Consider the following 17,689-nt stretch of genomic DNA (forward strand, 5'->3'; position numbering starts at 1 on the left):
AGTCGTCAAGTGTTACCCGAATCTTTAAGATGTTCCGACTTTTACCTTTCCTCTAGGGAAGGAGCGTTGCTCAGCGGCCGGCTCTGCGCAGGCGCAGAAGCCAGAGCCGGCTGAGAGGGGCGGAGTTTGGGCTCGTGCGGACCAAGATGGCGGAGCGCGGCTACAGCTTCTCCCTCACCACCTTCAGGTAAAACGGCGCTCGCGTCGAGTGTGGGGGGAGCGCTCGGGTGGCGCTCATAAGCGGCTGGGGCCGAGGCGGGCCGGAGCTGCGGCCGGGGGTCTGAGTGGCGGCCCCGGAAGCCGGCCGACCTGCTTGCCGAAGGCCAGCCGTGATTTTGTGGAGTCACCCCCCGCGGCCCTGCCTCGGCCCTTCGCCGGGGAGGCTCGAAGGGGGTTGGGGGTGTGTGTGTGTGTGACATAAGCTGGAGTCAGACTGCCCCTCATTGCCCTGGCTGAGCTCACATACATACACATTCATACATACATATGTGTGTGCCGTACACACACATGCATTCATATACAGAAACAGAACTGCAAAAGTAGACTACTTCAGTTAGTGTGGGACTTGCATATCACTCCTTCAATACATGCAAACAGTTAATATTTTTGAATCAAGCCTTTTGTTGGCATAATTAATTAAAAATACAACAAAAATAGATACACAAAGCAGAGAATAAAATGTTAAGCAAAAAATTGCTGCTGGCTTGTGATCATTTCCAAGAGGAAATCTGCCCCCATCACAATTAATTGGCTAAATTAATTGGTGTATTTATTGTTGAGGGTACCCCATTAGTGGCCTGTTTCCGTTTCCTTGTTTAACTATTATTAGTGAGACATCTCCTATATTGTTAATGGTTAAATATGAAAGTTGGAAATAGATTACTAATGGGGCACTCCAGCAATAAGTATTTAATTTGACCAAGGTGACGAGCAAGGGGTTGTGACATTTGCTTGAAAGATGGGGAGAAGCCACTTCATAATCTCTTTAGATATGTTGCAAGAAAGAAGATGATCTTTCAGTTGAACAAGTGAAAGGTGTGCTGACTCAGGGCTGGCTGGTCAATGGATTCCTAATCAAGAGAAAAATCCTATCAGTGCACTTAAGAGAACTTGGAACTTTTGGCTCCTATATTTAGGTTCATTATTTGAGGGAATAAGAAATGTTATAAGTTTTTACACTGGTTTGGGAAACAACACATTCTTTAGGGTTTTTCTGAGTTCTAGTGTGAATATTCTAGTGCTCTGAGACTTCAGATCTGTTGGCCAATTTCAGATTTATTCACAGTTCTTTAGGCTGACTACCATCTACATGAATAAAAAGGTAGTTAAGCTATTATACACCATGATTAGGCAAAACAGAAACTGAAAGTGTTTATTTATTTATTTATTTATTTTTCAGTTTTATAGACAGCCCCATCCCCTGAGGGCTCTGGGCGGTGTACAACATAATAGCCATCATATACAAATAAAAACAGATAAAACCTTTAAAAGCAGCGGTAAAATGAGAGACTAAATATAATAGTTAAAATTAATTTGTAAAATGGCATCCGACAATTTCGTTTTTAAATCCTCTTTCAAGGAGGGAAGGACAGTTTAGATCTTCACTTAGTGGCTCAAAAACAGTATGGTGACATTTGTATAACACAGGACACTGCCAGTCACACCCTCACCCCCATTATTACTTTTGGTTGTTTCTGTTAACTGCGCTGTACTTTGGACTATAACAATTGTTTATAATGTTAGTTGGGTTGTCGCAGTAGCCTTTTGTGATAATGCAGCTTACAAAAAAAATGTGTTTTAAATACACTTCTCTTGGAAGTCTGCTCTTTTCCAATTTTATAAAGTGGCTAACTGTTACGAAGAGAGCTAGGTTAGAATCCAGTAGCATCTTAGAGAGCAACAAGATTTTTACAGTATAAGTTTTCAAGAGTCATAACTCCATTCATCAGACAAAGCCATGTAGGCCTTCATAGATGTTTTGTGATGCAATGGAAATTTAGTGCAGTCATCCCTCCCATATAGTGAGGGTTAGGGGTGTGGCGTCTTCCACGATATGGAAAACTGTGTAAGTTTTTTTGCTCTCCCAAATCCTTCCCACCAAGCCTCCAACCCAGGCCCCACCCCTGGAGCCAGACTCTTCCTCACTCTGACCCTTTGAGGCCATTCTCCTGCCCCAGCCGTCTGGCGGCCATAACTGCACCAGGCTCTCAGCCCACACTGTTGCTCTTGCCTGCTTCCCCGGCTCCCACTGGTCGCTTGAGGCTGGCTTTCTACTTGCTGCCAGCTCAGCTGCCTCCTCAACCTCTCCCCTGCTCTCCAGGTAAACCTGGGCTAAGAGCCTGGGACGTGGTGCAGCAGCCATGAAGCCACAGCCGCTGGGAGAGGGAGAGGAATCACAGTTGGGCAAACTGCAGGGTTATGTTGGGAGGCAACATTTCACCCACGAACTGTCAAAACCACCATGTGGAAAGTCGCAGTGTGAGAAGGATGACTGTATTTTAGCAAGAGCCTATGGGTGCTGCTTTGATGGCAAGTCTCTTTATGTTCATTTGGGTTTACTTCAGAGTAGGTGTAAAACTGCAGGCATACAGACTATAAAGTTTTACTTCGTAACACATTCTACTGAGTTCAGTGGACTTTCTTGCTTGGTAGATGTTGTTTGTGTCCTTAGTTGTCAAAAATGTTCCTCCAGAAATCTGGAATGTGAATTCAAAAAGTAAAAGTTTATTTGATATCTTTACTTTGGGATTAACTGGGCTCATGGTCACATGAAATGTGAAGCAGAATCTTAGACTTATACCAAAATAAATCTCAGTTACATTAACTCCCAAAAAACTGTGTCTAGAGCTGTAGCCATAGTTAATATTTTGTTAAGAGTCAGCTTTTACTCTGTTCTTCTTGTTGTGTATGTGTCACTGTATTATCTAAGGCAGTGATTCCCAAAGTGGGCAGTACTCCCCGCCTTGGGAGGGGGGAAGATTACCTAGGAGGGACATTAAGAGGCAAGAGAGGCAGCAGGGGATTTCTGGAGGTGGGTCCCTTAAATTATGTCCTTCACTTATTTACAGTAGGTTATGCTGTGGAACCATGCTGACTAATCTGATGGAAAATATCAGATTTTATTTTTCTGACTTTGAAAAGATGGTATCAAGTTTATCCATTTTGTTGAATAATTTAAACTGAAAAGTTTTAATTGGATTTTGAGTAGATGTGCAATTAATTACTACTGTTTTTAATTAAACTGTTATTATCTTCCTTAGGGAATCATTCAGACCACTATTTTGAATAAGGTTTTTTCAGGGATGAGTTTATTGGGGTGGTGGTGGTGGCCCAAAAAAGTTTGCAGAACTAAGGTGTATCCCAAATCCTCTCCTTGAAAAGCAGCCAAGCAAGTCTCTTGCTGTGACCTGTTCAGTTTGAGAATGTTTCCATGCCAAACTGTTTCATGAATGAATGAACCGTGTCTTCTCTTTCAGCCCTTCTGGAAAGCTCGTTCAGATTGAATATGCTTTGGCGGCTGTTGCAGCAGGAGCCCCATCCGTCGGCATTAAAGGTAGAAGGCATATGTCCATGGCCTGTATTCTGTTGGCTGTGTAGCACTTGGTAGAGAAGCTGTAAAAACACCTACACACCTCTGTTAGCAACTTAGCACCTAGAAAGGAAAACAGCAGTCAGCTTTTGTGGAACTGTCATGTTCTGTTGATGGAGGCAGTTCTTTGTTTCCATGGAAGACTACTTATATAAGGCTAGCATGATGCATTGCCAGAAAATGATCTGGAACTGCTGTTTCTCGAGCCCAAAAGTAGGCATAACGTGACTCAATCTGGGCCATGCTGAATCTCTTACCAGACAGGGAGTTTTTAAAGTGCCCCATTGAATGAGCATGGTCGATGGGACTCCGAATCCTTCCATCACTCATGCTTTTCCCCTCTAGACCAGTTTTTAAAAGGTGGTCTCCCACCCCCACCGCCCAGTCAAGGGTTTTTGTGTAGTTATGGAGGACGCAGGGAGAAAAATAGCTAAAAGTTTCAGGGAGAAAAGCATGAAAAGTCAGGAAGAGATCTGCTTCCTCCTCCCCCCATCCATGCCATGCTGTAAATTCTCTGCCAATTTATAGGCACTTTGCAGCAGCCGAGTCCTAATACATGTATTTGTCACTTGGTATCTCTCTTGGTCCTGAAGCTGAGTATGTCTAAGCGGAAGGGTGCTTGTGTAAAAACAAATGCTGAATGGTACATGTGAGGTTCAGAGTGGGAATAGGACACCTCTCAAAGTAGCAGAGACTGAATATACTTCTGTAAAAATAAATAGTGTTAAAACATACTCCCTTGTTATTTTTTTTCCAGTATACGTTATGAGATGTAAACGTTAACACAATTTTCCTTACAAGTTCCCCCATGCATCTCTTGTATTCCGTCATAGCAGAGTTTTGTGTGTGCACAGAATGTGGACCCTTCCATGCATGTGGCTCTGTGAAATGGGAAAATGGAAATAGCTCTTCGTTTAGGGCTTCAACTCACGGTGGGTCTAAGAAGTTAGAAGTCCATAAATCTATTCCTTCTCTTAGTAATAGTAAAACACAGTATTACTCCTATTCTAAAGTCTGCAGTAGGCCCTGAATAAATTTCAGGTGGTACTTGGGATTAAGATGGATGGTCAGTACAGAATAACAGTGAACTATTGTTACCATCTGCTGGGGATGATGCTGGACTGTGAGCTGTGTACGCTTGAGAGAAGAGTGCAAAGGGTAGAGGAGGAACGCCTTTTGGTGGATGTACCTGAGACACTTGCTTTCTTCTTGCAGCTGCAAACGGTGTGGTGCTGGCGACAGAGAAAAAGCAGAAGTCCATTCTGTACGACGAACGAAGTGTACACAAAGTAGAGCCCATCACCAAACACATTGGTTTGGTATACAGTGGCATGGGCCCTGATTACAGGTATTTTTTAAAAAAACTCTGCTAGATAAATTGTTACTGTTTCTATTTGTTTGAGGTCCATAGTAAGGAAATGGGATTGGGGGACCGGGGGACCCCTCCCCCACCCCCCCACCCCCCATATACCCAGTTCCAGCAGAGTAAGCCCCAGAGCCAAGCTTATTTTGCTCGTGCTGGGACAAGTGAACAGAAGGGCTGGAGAAAATCTTTCTCCACACATTGTTCACTTACTGGATCCTATCTTTTCCTTATTTAAATTAATAGCTGCCATTTCTTAGTTGTGGCTGTGTCCCTCTGGAGTGATCTCGTGGAAGAGATGAGGCAGACACCTATGTTGTGACTGAAAAGGACAATAAAATGCTTATCACAATCACAATAACCTTTATTGGCATTAGGTATTAGACAGTGGTTATACACTATTATTAAATTATTAAATTTGCTAATGGGGGAGAGAGAGGGGGAATGATCACACTTGTTGGTTGTTGGGTTGAGGTTGGTTTTTCTTTTCACTAGTTCAGCGGGTGATGTCAGTTTACACATTTTATGAAGAATCTTTCAGTTTATTCATTGTTTCGTTCTTAAATGTAATGCATACTGTGACTTTTTGCTCACAACTGTTTTGTTTGTCTATCAAGGGTACTTGTCCACCGAGCACGCAAATTGGCCCAACAGTACTACCTGGTTTATAATGAGCCAATTCCAACAGCTCAACTCGTTCAGAGGATTGCTTCTGTGATGCAAGAATACACACAGTCTGGGTATGCTATTCCCCCACACCCTCATCCTAACTTGTTTCAAATGTCTCTTTGCCTGATCTGTTCTTTCTGCCTTAGGTGGTGGCAGCCAACCTTCTGGATGAGTGTGCCACACATTAAGCACAGAGCACCATATAGTGCTGCTCTTTGCTGCTGTTTTCCATTCTCCTTTGTCTCCTAGAACAGTTGTTGCCCTGCTAATTGTCTGCAAGTCCAGCAAATGGTGTAGTGGTTAAGTGCAGGTGGACTCCAATCTGGAGAACTGGGTTTGATTCCCATTCCTCCACATGAGCGGCAGACTCTTACCTAGTGATCCAGATTTGTTTCCCCACTCCTGCATCCCTGCTGGGTGACCTTGCACTAGTTCTTCAGAACTGTCTCAGCACCACCTACCTCACAAGGTGTCTGTGGGGAGAGGAAGGGGAGGAGTTTGTAAGCCGCTTTGAGTCTCCTTACAGGAGAGAAAGGGGGGGGGGTATAAATCCAAATTATTATTCTTCTTCACTAGACAATGTCTGTTAACTCTGAGCTGTGGCCAGGAACCAAAATGCTTTTGTTCTTTCTACACTAATTTTTAAAAAATAATTTGTGTAATGTATTGAACAGTGTAGTGCTTGTATCTTCTGCGTGGGGTAGGTGAGAAACTTGGACTGGCTGTTCTGTTTATAGGACATGAACCTTAAGCTGGTCACTCACACTGTAGGGCAACATCTGCACATATGATAATGAAAAGTAGGAAGGTTTGTGTGTGTCGTACTTTAGAACAGAGGTGCCCAACTCTGGCATTTCAAATGTTCATGGACTACAATTCTCAGCAGGGGCTGATGGGAATTGTAGTCCATGAACATCTGAAGCGCCAGAGTTGGACATCCCTGCTTTGGAAGGTGAATTTTTGTAGTTCCTGCATTTGCTGTGATGTTAATGTTGGAGCCCCGTGGCACAGGTTGGTGAGCTGCAGTATTTCAGTCAAAGCTCTGCTCACAATCTGAGTTTGATTCTGGTGGAAGTTGGTTGCAGCTAGATGACTCATGGTTAACTCAGCCTTCCATCCTTCCGAGGTCAGTAAAATGAGTACCCAGCTTGCTGGGGATAAAGTGTAGATGACTGGAGAAGGCAGTGGCAAACCACCCCATGAACATAGTCTGCCTAGTAAAAGGTCATAATGTGACATCATCCCATAGATCAGTAATGACATGGGGCTTGCACAGGGAACTACCGTTACCATTTTAGTGATGGAGAGGGATTTCTTTCTATCCTGTCATTCTTCACAGTATTTTTTGCCAGTCCTTTGAATGGCAAAACTTTTGCCAACTTTTTTTGTGGCTCTGCTAATGTGCCATTTTACTTGCTGAAATTAAAACAAATCTCTTCCCATGAAGTATGCTTTGCAGCAAACTCACCTATTTAATTGCAGCGTCAGGCAGATGTCAGAGGCATGGGAACTGAGCCAGCGTTCAGTTGAAAGCCTTGATCTGGAAAGAGAGCTGCATTGCCTGCAGAGTCACTGTTGCAGGTTACAAAGAGAAGACGCATTGTACCTTAAGTAGATGAGTCAGCAGCATTTTAATGCTATGCTTAGGGGCTTTTCAGAGTAATTCCTGGTATCACTACTAACCCCTTTAAAATGTTTTGCCTGACAGGGGCGTACGACCGTTTGGAGTATCTTTGCTAATATGTGGATGGAATGAGGGCAGGCCATATTTATTCCAGTCTGATCCTTCTGTAAGTATTAACAGGATATCTTGGTAGCAGCAGATGAAAAACTGGGCCAGACGTCTGGTGAATTCTTGTGTACATGCATGTGCCTGTGCATGCGTGCATCTTTTTCTCTCTAACAACTGGTTTTCAACAGGTGAAACTCTACAAACGAGGTTGCTGAAGTATAACTTTTTGGACAGCAGAAGCCATGGAATGCCTTTGTTTAAGAACAAAGTTACACAAAAGAATGTGCAATCTTCCAGATTCTCCAGGCTAGATGCATAAGAAAGGGAAGGGGGTACACATTTTTTCTCTCCCCTTAAACATCCAGCTTAATGAAGTGCTCTAGAAAAGTTGGAAGTTTGCATACTTTTATATGGGAGGGGGGCAGTTCTTAATAGAAGGTATTACGCACTGGGTTTTACTTTGGATCAGCATGGGTGCCTGTTTTCTCCAGCTAGTTACAATGTTTCAGTAAGTTTTGATAGTGTTTATTAAGCACTTATTGAGCCCAAGGATTTTTCAGCCACTACAGGTGTTACATTAGCTTAGCAAAACTAGGAAGACTTTATTATTGCCAATTATTTAGCTGTTGTGAATGGTTGCCCTGATAATCCTGTGAACATTTAAGCTTTACACAGAACTCCATAAGATTCAACATCTTACTGTATTGTAGTAATAGATTCCTTCTGTTTTCTTTCCCTATCTGTGTTTCTGTGTTGTCTAAATATGTATTCCTTCCATCTAATGATGTGTGTTTTACTCCATGCTTACTACTGCCTCAATAAATCCATCCATTATTTAGAATGCCCAAAATGTAAGGAATTCCATAGACGCAGAAATAAAAGGCTTTGGTAGTAAAAGTCCATTTATTAAGACATCTTAGAAAGCTCAAGTACACGCAGTGGCAGGAATGACACTTCCCGCCAGAAGCACAGGTTATAGTACCAGTCACCCCATCCCCCCTTCCTGCTTCCCATGGGAACAGAGGCTTCATCTCCCGCGCAGAGATAAAGTCTCCGCCGATGCATCTGGCCCATCGCCCGGGCTGTGGAATGCACTCAAGGTTACTTCACCATCAACACTATTGAATCCTTTACACTCTGCCTCCCCTAAAGAAGACCCCTTCCCCCCAGGTTTGTGCGGAAAGGCGCGGTGGAAAGCCGCAATAAGGGTGGGGGCTTCAATGTTTTCGGAATAGACCCATTGATTATACCCAGAGGAATATCCCACCCAAGACACTAAATATTGCAAGCGTTTGCGATTAAAGCGAGAGTCCAGGATAGCGTCAATTTCGTAGTGCTTGTGGCCATCAATAATAGTCGGTGGGGGCCTCTCCGGCGGGTCGTGCCAGGCATCGGAAGCGGGAGCCTCCTTGAGCAAGCTGGAATGGAAGACAGGATGGATGTTACTAAGAGAGTTAGGCAAATCTAAGCGGGCAGTGACATCATTAATCACTTTAGTAATTTGAAAGGGTCCCACAAATCTCTTGCCAAGTTTGGAAAATTTATGCACGTCCCTGAGATTTTTTGTAGATAAATACACCCAGGAGCCCACACGCAGAGGGAAATCCGAGCGGTGGTTATCCGCTTCGAGTTGTTGGGGGTCCTTTGCTTGTTGTGGGCGGTCTGGACCGACTTCCATCCCTCGACTAGAGATGAAATCCATTGTTGAAATTCTGGGGTCCAAGGCATCTGCGGGTAGTTGTGGCAACGGCGGGAAGGAGCGACCAGACACAATTTCAAAGGGGGTTTTCTTTGTACTACTATGAACGGAACTGTTGTAGGCGCACTCAGAGAACGGAATAAGCTCGCACCAATTGTCTTGGTGGTAGTTGGTGTAACAACGTAAATACTGCTCTAGGGTTCTGTTAGTTCTCTCCGTCTCGCCGTCACTTTGAACGTGGTAGGGGGCGGCGACGGCCGGGGCGGCCCCCAACAACCCCAAAACGCTTTCCAGAACTTTGAGATGAATTGGGGGCCGCGGTCTGAGACCACCTTAACGGGGGCGGAATGGAGACGGTAAACATGTTGAATAAACAGCCGGGCCAACTTAGGAGCGGAGGGGGGGGAAGCACATGGAATAAAATGGGCTTGCTTAGAGAATAAGTCTACCACCACCCATAAAACCGTGTTGCCATGACTTTCGGGCAAATCTGTAATGCAAACCATGGAGATGACTTCCCAAGGCCGAAGCTACCGGGAGAGGTTGCAATAGTCCATGGGGCTTTCCGGGATGGTTTTGGCTTCTGCACAAACCGAGCAGCCTTTAATGTATGCCTCAATGTCTTTGCATTGCGCGCCACCAGAACTGCCGGCGGGCCAAGTGTAGAGTTTTCAAAAGCCAAAATGCCCAGCCGAACGGGCATCGTGGCAAGTTTCAAGAACCTGCTTGCGGAGGGGGGGAGGCACGTACCAACATTCCCCTCCGCCAAACTCCATTCTCCAAACGCAATTGGGAGTCCCTTCCCGGCCGCTGGAGGCTCGTGCAGCCCGCCTCCTCCAATTCCGCGCAGGAAAGGAGAGACGAGACTGGGAACGGGCGGAGGAGAAGTGGAAGTTTGAGATCGAAAGTGACAGCCAACCCCAACTGGGAGGGGGAAAGAACAGTCGCGTGGAATGTCTCGTAAGGCAGCTCCACCCTCCTCGGTAGGCTGAGCCGCCAGCCAGTTTGTTGGTTTTCCCAGGGAAAAAATGGACTGTAAAAGAGAAACGAGAAAAGAAGTCGGCCCAACGAAGTTGTTTTGCGGACATCTTGAGGGGGGTGGAAAGAGCTGCCAGGTTTTTATGATCCGACCAAACTTGAAAGGGATGTTTAGCCCCCTCCAGCCAGTGGCCAAGTGGAGAGTGCTGCTTTGATGGCCGCAGTCTCTTTGTCACCTACAGTCCAGTTGAGCTCGGCACCAGAGAATTTTTTTGACAAATAAGCACACGGAACCAGTCTACCATCTTTATTTTTCTGCAACAGGGCTGCCCCAAGTGCTTTGTCCGAGGCGTCCACGTGAACCACAAACGGGAGATCCGGGTCAGGGTGCTTTAGGATAGGTTCGGTGGTAAACGCAGATTTTAATAGTTCAAAGGCTGTTTGACATTTTTCAGACCAGAAAAGGGGGGCCCCGGGCTTGGCGGACAGTGGATCCTTACCCTTAGTGTGTAAGAGGTCTGTGAGAGGGAGAGTCAGTTCAGCAAATTGGGGTATAAAATCACGATAGAAATTAGCAAAACCAAGAAACGACTGGAGTTCTTTGCGGTTGGTGGGGGCAGGCCATTGGAGGACTGCGTCAATTTTAGCAGGATCCATTTTCAAGCCCTCAGGCGAGATCCGGTAACCCAAATAGTTAATGGAGGTCTGATGAAAACAGCATTTGGAGAGTTTGGCAAAGAGAGAGTTGTCAAGCAAGCGTTTTAGCACCTCTCGAACCAATATTTCATGCTCTTCTATCGCTTATGCAAGTAAATTAAAACGTCATCTAAGTATACAACAACTCCCTTGTACAGTAAATCATGGAGAACTTCATTGATAAGGGCCATGAAAGCCCCGGGGGCCCCACTTAACCCGAATGGCATTATTAAGTATTCAAACTGTCCAAACTTTGTGTTAAACGCAGTCAGGTGTTCATATCCTTCAGCAATTCTTGACTCTGTAGTAAGCTTCTCTCAAGTCCACCTTAGTAACAATGCGTCCTTTGCCGAAAGTGCATCTAAAAGGTCCTTGATCAAAGGCAAAGGATATTTATTGGACAGGGAGACCGCGATTGAGACCTCGATAATCTGTGCAAAGCCTTAAAGATCCATCTTTCTTTTTGACAAACAAAACGGGAGCAGCGTGTGTGTGTTTGGTAGCCCGCCGTATGAAACCGCGAGCAAGGTTCTTGTCTAAGAAGGCACGAAGTTCCTTCTCCTCATTGGGACTCATGCGGTAGATTCTACCCTTGGGTAGTTGCTCCCCTGGTTGTATGACAATTTTACAGTCAGTGTCTCTGTGGGGTGGCAACTGATTACATTCCTGCTCCTGAAAAACTCTGGCTAGATCTTGATATGCAGGTGGGATGCCAATAGAATCGGGAGCAATCACTGAGGAAGCCAGAGAGGGGTGTGTGTCAGGAGACGTTGGGTTTTCTTCCCAATTCATGTGTTCACCGCAGGGAGGGTCAGTGAATTCTAGGATCCTTTCTTTCCAAATGAATTTTGGTTCATGTAACAACAACTTCAAGGCATGCCCCCAAAACTATGGAGTGTTCCTGGCCACTGGCGCCAAAATGAAACTAATTTTCTCCCAATGGTCGGGCAAGAACGGAGGAGAACCGGCTGTGTTTTGAACTGGGCCGGTCCTTCGCTTCCGAGGGGCTGCCAGCCCATTTGGGTGAATGGTATGGGCTTAGCCAGTGGAATTCGGTCCAGACCCAGCTCCTCTGCCACCTGGGGCCGCATTAAGCAGTGGGAGCAGCCGGAATCCACAAGGGCCGAGGCTATACGCGAAAGTGTGTTTAGCGGGGTTGGCCAGAAATGCTTGAACAGTAATGGGAGCGCTGCCTTCACTCACCGCGTCAGGAGTCGGGCCCATGTCCATGGGGGCTGAAGAAAGGCAAACAGCTGCTTCCCCCTCCTCTGGGTGGCCGTGGGTGACCGCGTTGGACGGGCCAGTGGGAGGCGGCCCTGACCTGCGTGGTGGTTTGGCAGACGGAGTGCGCGGAGCTGGGGTCGTTGGTTTTGCTTCTTGGGACAGTTGGCGGCTAGATGACCTGGCCCTCCGCAGTAAAGACACAACCCAAGTCGGCGACGGCGGTCGGAGGTGGTTTCGGTAGGAGCGGCTGGGCTTGACTTGGTGGACACAGTAGTGGTTTTAGGGCGTGGGCGGCCTCCTTGACGAAGCCGTGATTCCAAACGAGACGCCACTTGAGACCCCAACTGGATCCAATCCGCAATGGTACGAGGGAACCCGAATTAAAAACACCGCTTTCACGTAGCTTGCTGTCCACAGCAACCGAGAAGTATTCGCATTTGATGCGTTCGGGCCACTGAGGAGGAAGTCGGCAGCCGCCGCATCTAAATTCACGGACAAATTCTGCCAAAACAGGCGGTTGCCTTGCTGGATGGTTTTGATGGTGCGTGATAGCTTCATTCTCGGCGCCTGGATCTTGAAAGCGGCTCTTAAAGCTTGGAGGAATGCGGGCACTGTGCGAGAGTCCTCATCCTGTAAATCCAAAACAGTCACGAACCAGTCGGCTGCTGCCCCATCCAGGACTGAGCCGATGTCCCGTATTTTTTCGCGTTCAGACCGGTATAGATCATCATAGTCTTCCAAGTGGGCATTGAGTTGCAAGATGAAGTAGGGAAGTTTGGAAGCCGTCCCATCAAAACGGGCTGGTATCGGGGCGATAGTAGCCCCGTCTCGACGGCTCTTGGTGCCTGCTGGGGAGGTGGTTGCGCTGGTTGAGCGGGTTGGGCAGGCAGCTGTTGTACGGGGAGCCGGAATCGGGCGCTGGCGGTGCAGCTGGCGCTTGGGTGGCAGGACTCCAGGTACGTGGCCCCCCTGGCGCCGGCATGATCAGTAACAGCATAGACTCCAACTTGGGGCTTCCCGGTCTGCTGCCTCCTTAGTTCCCCTCTCCAACGCAGCCAGATCCCTCTCCTTGCGCAGCCAATGCATCCTGGTGCGCATGCAAAGCAGCCTTTTCACGCTCCAATTTAGCCAGTTCGTCCAGTGTAAGGGCTTCGGTGAGCACACTTTGCGGGCGCAGAGCCTGAACGCTTTGGCGTTGCCGTTGTAAAGCCAGTCTGGAGTGTTCCGGGACTTTATCTTGGACTGATCGATTCTGGGCATATTGTCGTTGGAGCTGCCTTTGGCACGGGTCCAACTCGAGCTGGACTTCTTTGCGTTGCTGTTCCCGGTCCCTCTGCAGGTTTTCGCGCTCTTGCTGCAACTGTGCCCGCTCCTCCTCCCATAGCTGGCGTTCACGGTTCCATGCCGCTTGGGCTTCTCGCAGTCGCCCACTTTCCACATCCCAGTCCTCCCTCGATGGGAGAGGAAACCGGTCTGGCTGGGAACGCAGGCTTTCTTCGGACTCTTCGCCGCCTGGAAGCGGCAGGCATCGGAGACACCGTGAAGCCGCTGCGCAGCCACCGGTGGCTCTCCGAGGCACCTCAGGTGCGGTCGCTGGCCCGGGATTAGGGGTCCGATTGGGAAGCGATACGGATACCCTCCCAATTCCCGGTTTAGTCCCGGTGTCCTTTGGACCGGGCCCCAGTGCTGTGCCACGGTGGTTCTTTGGGAGCATCACCAAAATACGAGTCTAGGAATCGTTCAATGGACTCCTGGGTTGCCGCATGAAAGGTGGTCAAGCCCGTCTCCTCCATGACAGGTTGCATCTGAGGTTTGTAATCCACATGAAAACGGGTAGAGATCCGGATCCACAGGCGCTCGATCCATAGACAGGCCCCAAACGACTCATGGTCGTTGCCACGTCCCTCGTTCCAACGGAGTAAAGGAAGACTCGTGCTGATACGAGGACGGGAAAGAGCCACCAGCGAGGCCCGTTCTCCTGCTGGTTCCTCCAGATCCAGAAGGGAAAGGTCGGAGCCCTCTTTGGGGGCGACCGCACCTTCCGCAGTAAAATTCAACCTCTCCATCGCAAGACAAGAGGTCCACTGCACAGGAATATAGATGAATTAGGATTCCTGCCACAATGTAAGGAATTCCATAGACGCAGAAATAAAAGGCTTTGGTAGTAAAAGTCCATTTATTAAGACATCTTAGAAAGCTCAAGTACACGCAGTGGCAGGAATGACACTTCCCGCCAGAAGCACAGGTTATAGTACCAGTCACCCCATCCCCCCTTCCTGCTTCCCATGGGAACAGAGGCTTCATCTCCCGCGCAGAGATAAAGTCTCCGCCGATGCATCTGGCCCATCGCCCGGGCTGTGGAATGCACTCAAGGTTACTTCACCATCAACACTATTGAATCCTTTACACAAAGACTGTTCTTTTGGGTGCAGCAGGCTTAAACAGCTCCCCTTCTGGGATTTAAATAAATTGGCAGTGATACATGTGCGTTAAAATATTTCCTGTTTGATTTCAAAATGTCTTCCAACTTGTGTGGGCCGTGACTCAGTGGTAGAAAATCTGTTCGGTACATAGAAGGTACCAGATTCAATTCTAGCATCTTCATATAAAAGGTTCATGCAGTATGAAAGACCTCTTCTTAAGACCCAAGAGAACCACTTTAGTCAAAGTTGACTACTGGTATATTGGCCCTGATGAACCAAGGAATCTCAGTATAAGGCAGGTTCATGTGTGTTCAAGGATACCTTGGTGTTTAGGTGGGCCATAGTTGTCATTGCTCCACTTCTCTCCCAGTTTGGTGTTAAGAATGAATATATTTCAAAGAAAATACACTCTTACATTTCACTGTATCAGTATCCAGAAGGTGGTTTTGAAGCAGTTATATTTAGTTTAATGTATTTCTCACTTCTGCAGGGAGCTTACTTTGCATGGAAAGCAACTGCGATGGGAAAGAATTATGTGAATGGGAAAACGTTTCTGGAAAAGAGGTAGTGTTATCTGTAACATTCTTCAATATTTTATATATGCTGCAATTTGAGATTTGTGAAAATTACCATGTGTGTAGTGAAGGTGGCCTCATTAGTAATTTTCCATTTCTCACTTGAACCTTTCCAAGTTCAGGGTGTGTGTTTAGAAATGACTAGCAAAGAAGTTAGAAAGCAAGCAGAATGAGCAAAAATGTGATGTAACATGTGAAGACGAGATCCTGTCTTCTGCCAGATATGCCTTTAATTAATGGAGACTTATTCTGTGTCCAAGCCAAGGGTTGGGTGGGTGTGTTTGGTGTAGTGCAAAGTCTTAGCTGTCATGATCCCGTAGGATAAGAAACATAAAAGCGAATATAGTTATAATCTTTATTGGACTAGCTGTTGTTCACTGCGAATTCAAGTTACATAGGTTTTTTCTTAAAGTGTGTTATGTTCAAAACAAAAATAACAGTTCATGAACAGACTGGTAGCAGTTTGGTGAGTTTGTGCAGTTAAGAAGTTAGCATTATTGAAAAATCAGTGTACAAGATCACAAAAAATTTTCATGGGGAAATACAAAGAGATGAGGTAGAATACATTTTTCCATCTTTGATGCTATTTTAGGACCTCTCTAGGTAGATAATATTTAACAGTCCTCTGCAGCTGTTACGTTGGTATTGGCATCAGTTGCTCATTTCCTGAGTAGGACTTGCATAATCGCCATATCATGTGGATGGGGGAATACATGGATTTTCCATGTGGGTACAGCTTTTATTCATGCGTGATTGGCAAGCTGTCACTGTGCATGAACAAAATGCCAGTGGATAGGGCCAATGTGAATTTCATCTAATCAAACATTCCAGGTCCAATTTGATGGTGTTATCTGGCACCTACATGACTACACAACTGATTTGTCTGTAGTCTTAAAACAAAGCTCTTTCAAGCTCATGTCTGATACAGAACTCTGTTTCAGAATTGGAAGTATGTACAACAATCAGGTTTGTAGAAGGTCCATGTTCTTTAATCAACTGGCACAACTTCAAGTGTAAATTGCATTCTTGTCCTTAAATATTGGCTGAACACAAAGAAATATTGTGTTCTCAGTGGTTTTTACAGACCTCTCTGTTTCAAGGGGATTGTCCTACAGCCGAGGGGGCAGTTTGTGAAGCCCAATTCTTGGGTGTGTGGAACTGGTTGTGGTGATTGTGTTTTGACTACTGTAGTTACAAAGGTTTTTGAAGCAATCTTTATAGTTTTTGAAAACGGAATTGTATTCCTTTTGCAGGTATAACGAAGATTTGGAGCTGGAAGATGCCATCCATACAGCTATCTTGACATTAAAGGTTAGAAACTTTCTAAATCATTTTTTGAATTGTTCTGTGGAAATCCTATTTTGTTTGCTGAAAGAAACTTTTTTTTCCTCCTAGGAAAGTTTTGAAGGACAAATGACAGAAGATAACATAGAGGTCGGCATCTGTAACGAGGCAGGATTTAGAAGACTCACTCCCACTGAGGTTAAGGATTACCTGGCTGCGATTGCCTAGTGAGGGTCGAGAAAAACTGAACGGATCCTTTTTTTAAAAATGAAATTCAGCCACTTAATTACTTGGCTTCTGCACTCTTATTTCTACTCGGTTTATCTGATAGATTTTTTTAAAAGAAATATTATGGATCGAACGCTACTGTCCTAATGTGGAATTCTTGTTCTTGAAATAGTAACCATTGTACGAAAGTATGGTGGGAGTTTACATGATCTGCAAAAAATAAAATCATAACAAAGGGTGGTATAAGTTTAAATCTTTATGACCCATCTTCTTACCTAAAGCCAAGTTTTCTGCTGGTATGAACAACTAGGATGGGGGAATAAGGCACAGCAGAGGACTTGCTGTGGAGCTAAATGTGGAGCTAGCAGACCAATTTAAAGTACGGCAGAGCCATTTCTGTATTAGTGTTACCCAGAATAGACTGTTCACCATCCAGCTGATTAGTGTGTACTCTACTAACACAAAGTTCTTGGCATTGCACTATATTTATGCTGCAAGACCATAGATAAATGAGAACTACCTGTATCCTACCACTCCCAGTAAGCAATGATTGGAGCCTTCTCCAACTTCAGTGCCGACTTCAGTGGCTCTTCTTCCAGTGGAAGGTGTCCTTCCACTAATGGGAGAGTTACTTAAAGTGAAAAAGGGCCTCTTTGGATGAAGGAAGTTCCTCCAGCTTGAGGTAGGGTACTCACCAGTTCTTTAGACTTTGTGGAATTGCCAAGATATTTTCTGTGGATAGAATCTTGGCTCCACATGAAAGTACTTTATCTCTGTGTATCTGTGTATCTTTCAATTTTAAATCGCCTGTATGCTTCAAAATCAAGTTAAACTGAGGACGAAGAAAATCTAGAACACTTAATTAGCTTATTGTTTTATGCCGGTACTCAAAAAACGATGATAGAACTGCCTTTGCTGTTGGTGAAGTTTGATGGAACCATTTGCTTGATGAGGTAATATTGCAAACAACAGTTACAGCCTTGTTCGCTCGTAAAGCTGTGTCTTGATTGTATTGGTGAAATCATGTTCATGGATTCTTTCACATATAGCATTTTTGAAAAACCAACTCCGGCAGCATTTTAATCATCATCAGCTCGCAAGCCAGGCCACCTCCGCTGTGTCTTATGGGCAGGTAAAATGAGAAGGGTCCCAGCTTCAAAACCACTAAGTGCAACACCCAGAGCCTAAAGAAGAAGAAGAAGAAGAGTTTGGATTTATATCCCCCCTTT

At 45.7% G+C, this 17,689-nt stretch overlaps 1 protein-coding gene across 1 annotated transcript; it reads left to right on the forward strand.

Moving 5' to 3' along the window:
* Nucleotides 1-70: 70 nt before the first annotated feature.
* On the forward strand, nucleotides 71-16,713 carry PSMA2 (proteasome 20S subunit alpha 2). Its single transcript, XM_048510813.1, has 8 exons — nucleotides 71-187; nucleotides 3,477-3,553; nucleotides 4,805-4,937; nucleotides 5,570-5,692; nucleotides 7,330-7,411; nucleotides 14,864-14,937; nucleotides 16,202-16,259; nucleotides 16,344-16,713. Exons 1-8 carry the CDS (start codon nucleotides 147-149, stop codon nucleotides 16,458-16,460), a joined length of 705 nt encoding a protein of 234 aa, XP_048366770.1. The 5' UTR covers nucleotides 71-146; the 3' UTR covers nucleotides 16,461-16,713.
* The last annotated feature ends 976 nt before the right edge of the window (nucleotides 16,714-17,689 follow it).

The sequence above is a fragment of the Sphaerodactylus townsendi genome, linkage group LG11, assembly GCF_021028975.2.
Source record: "Sphaerodactylus townsendi isolate TG3544 linkage group LG11, MPM_Stown_v2.3, whole genome shotgun sequence".
In the NCBI taxonomy this organism is placed as follows: domain Eukaryota; kingdom Metazoa; phylum Chordata; class Lepidosauria; order Squamata; family Sphaerodactylidae; genus Sphaerodactylus; species Sphaerodactylus townsendi.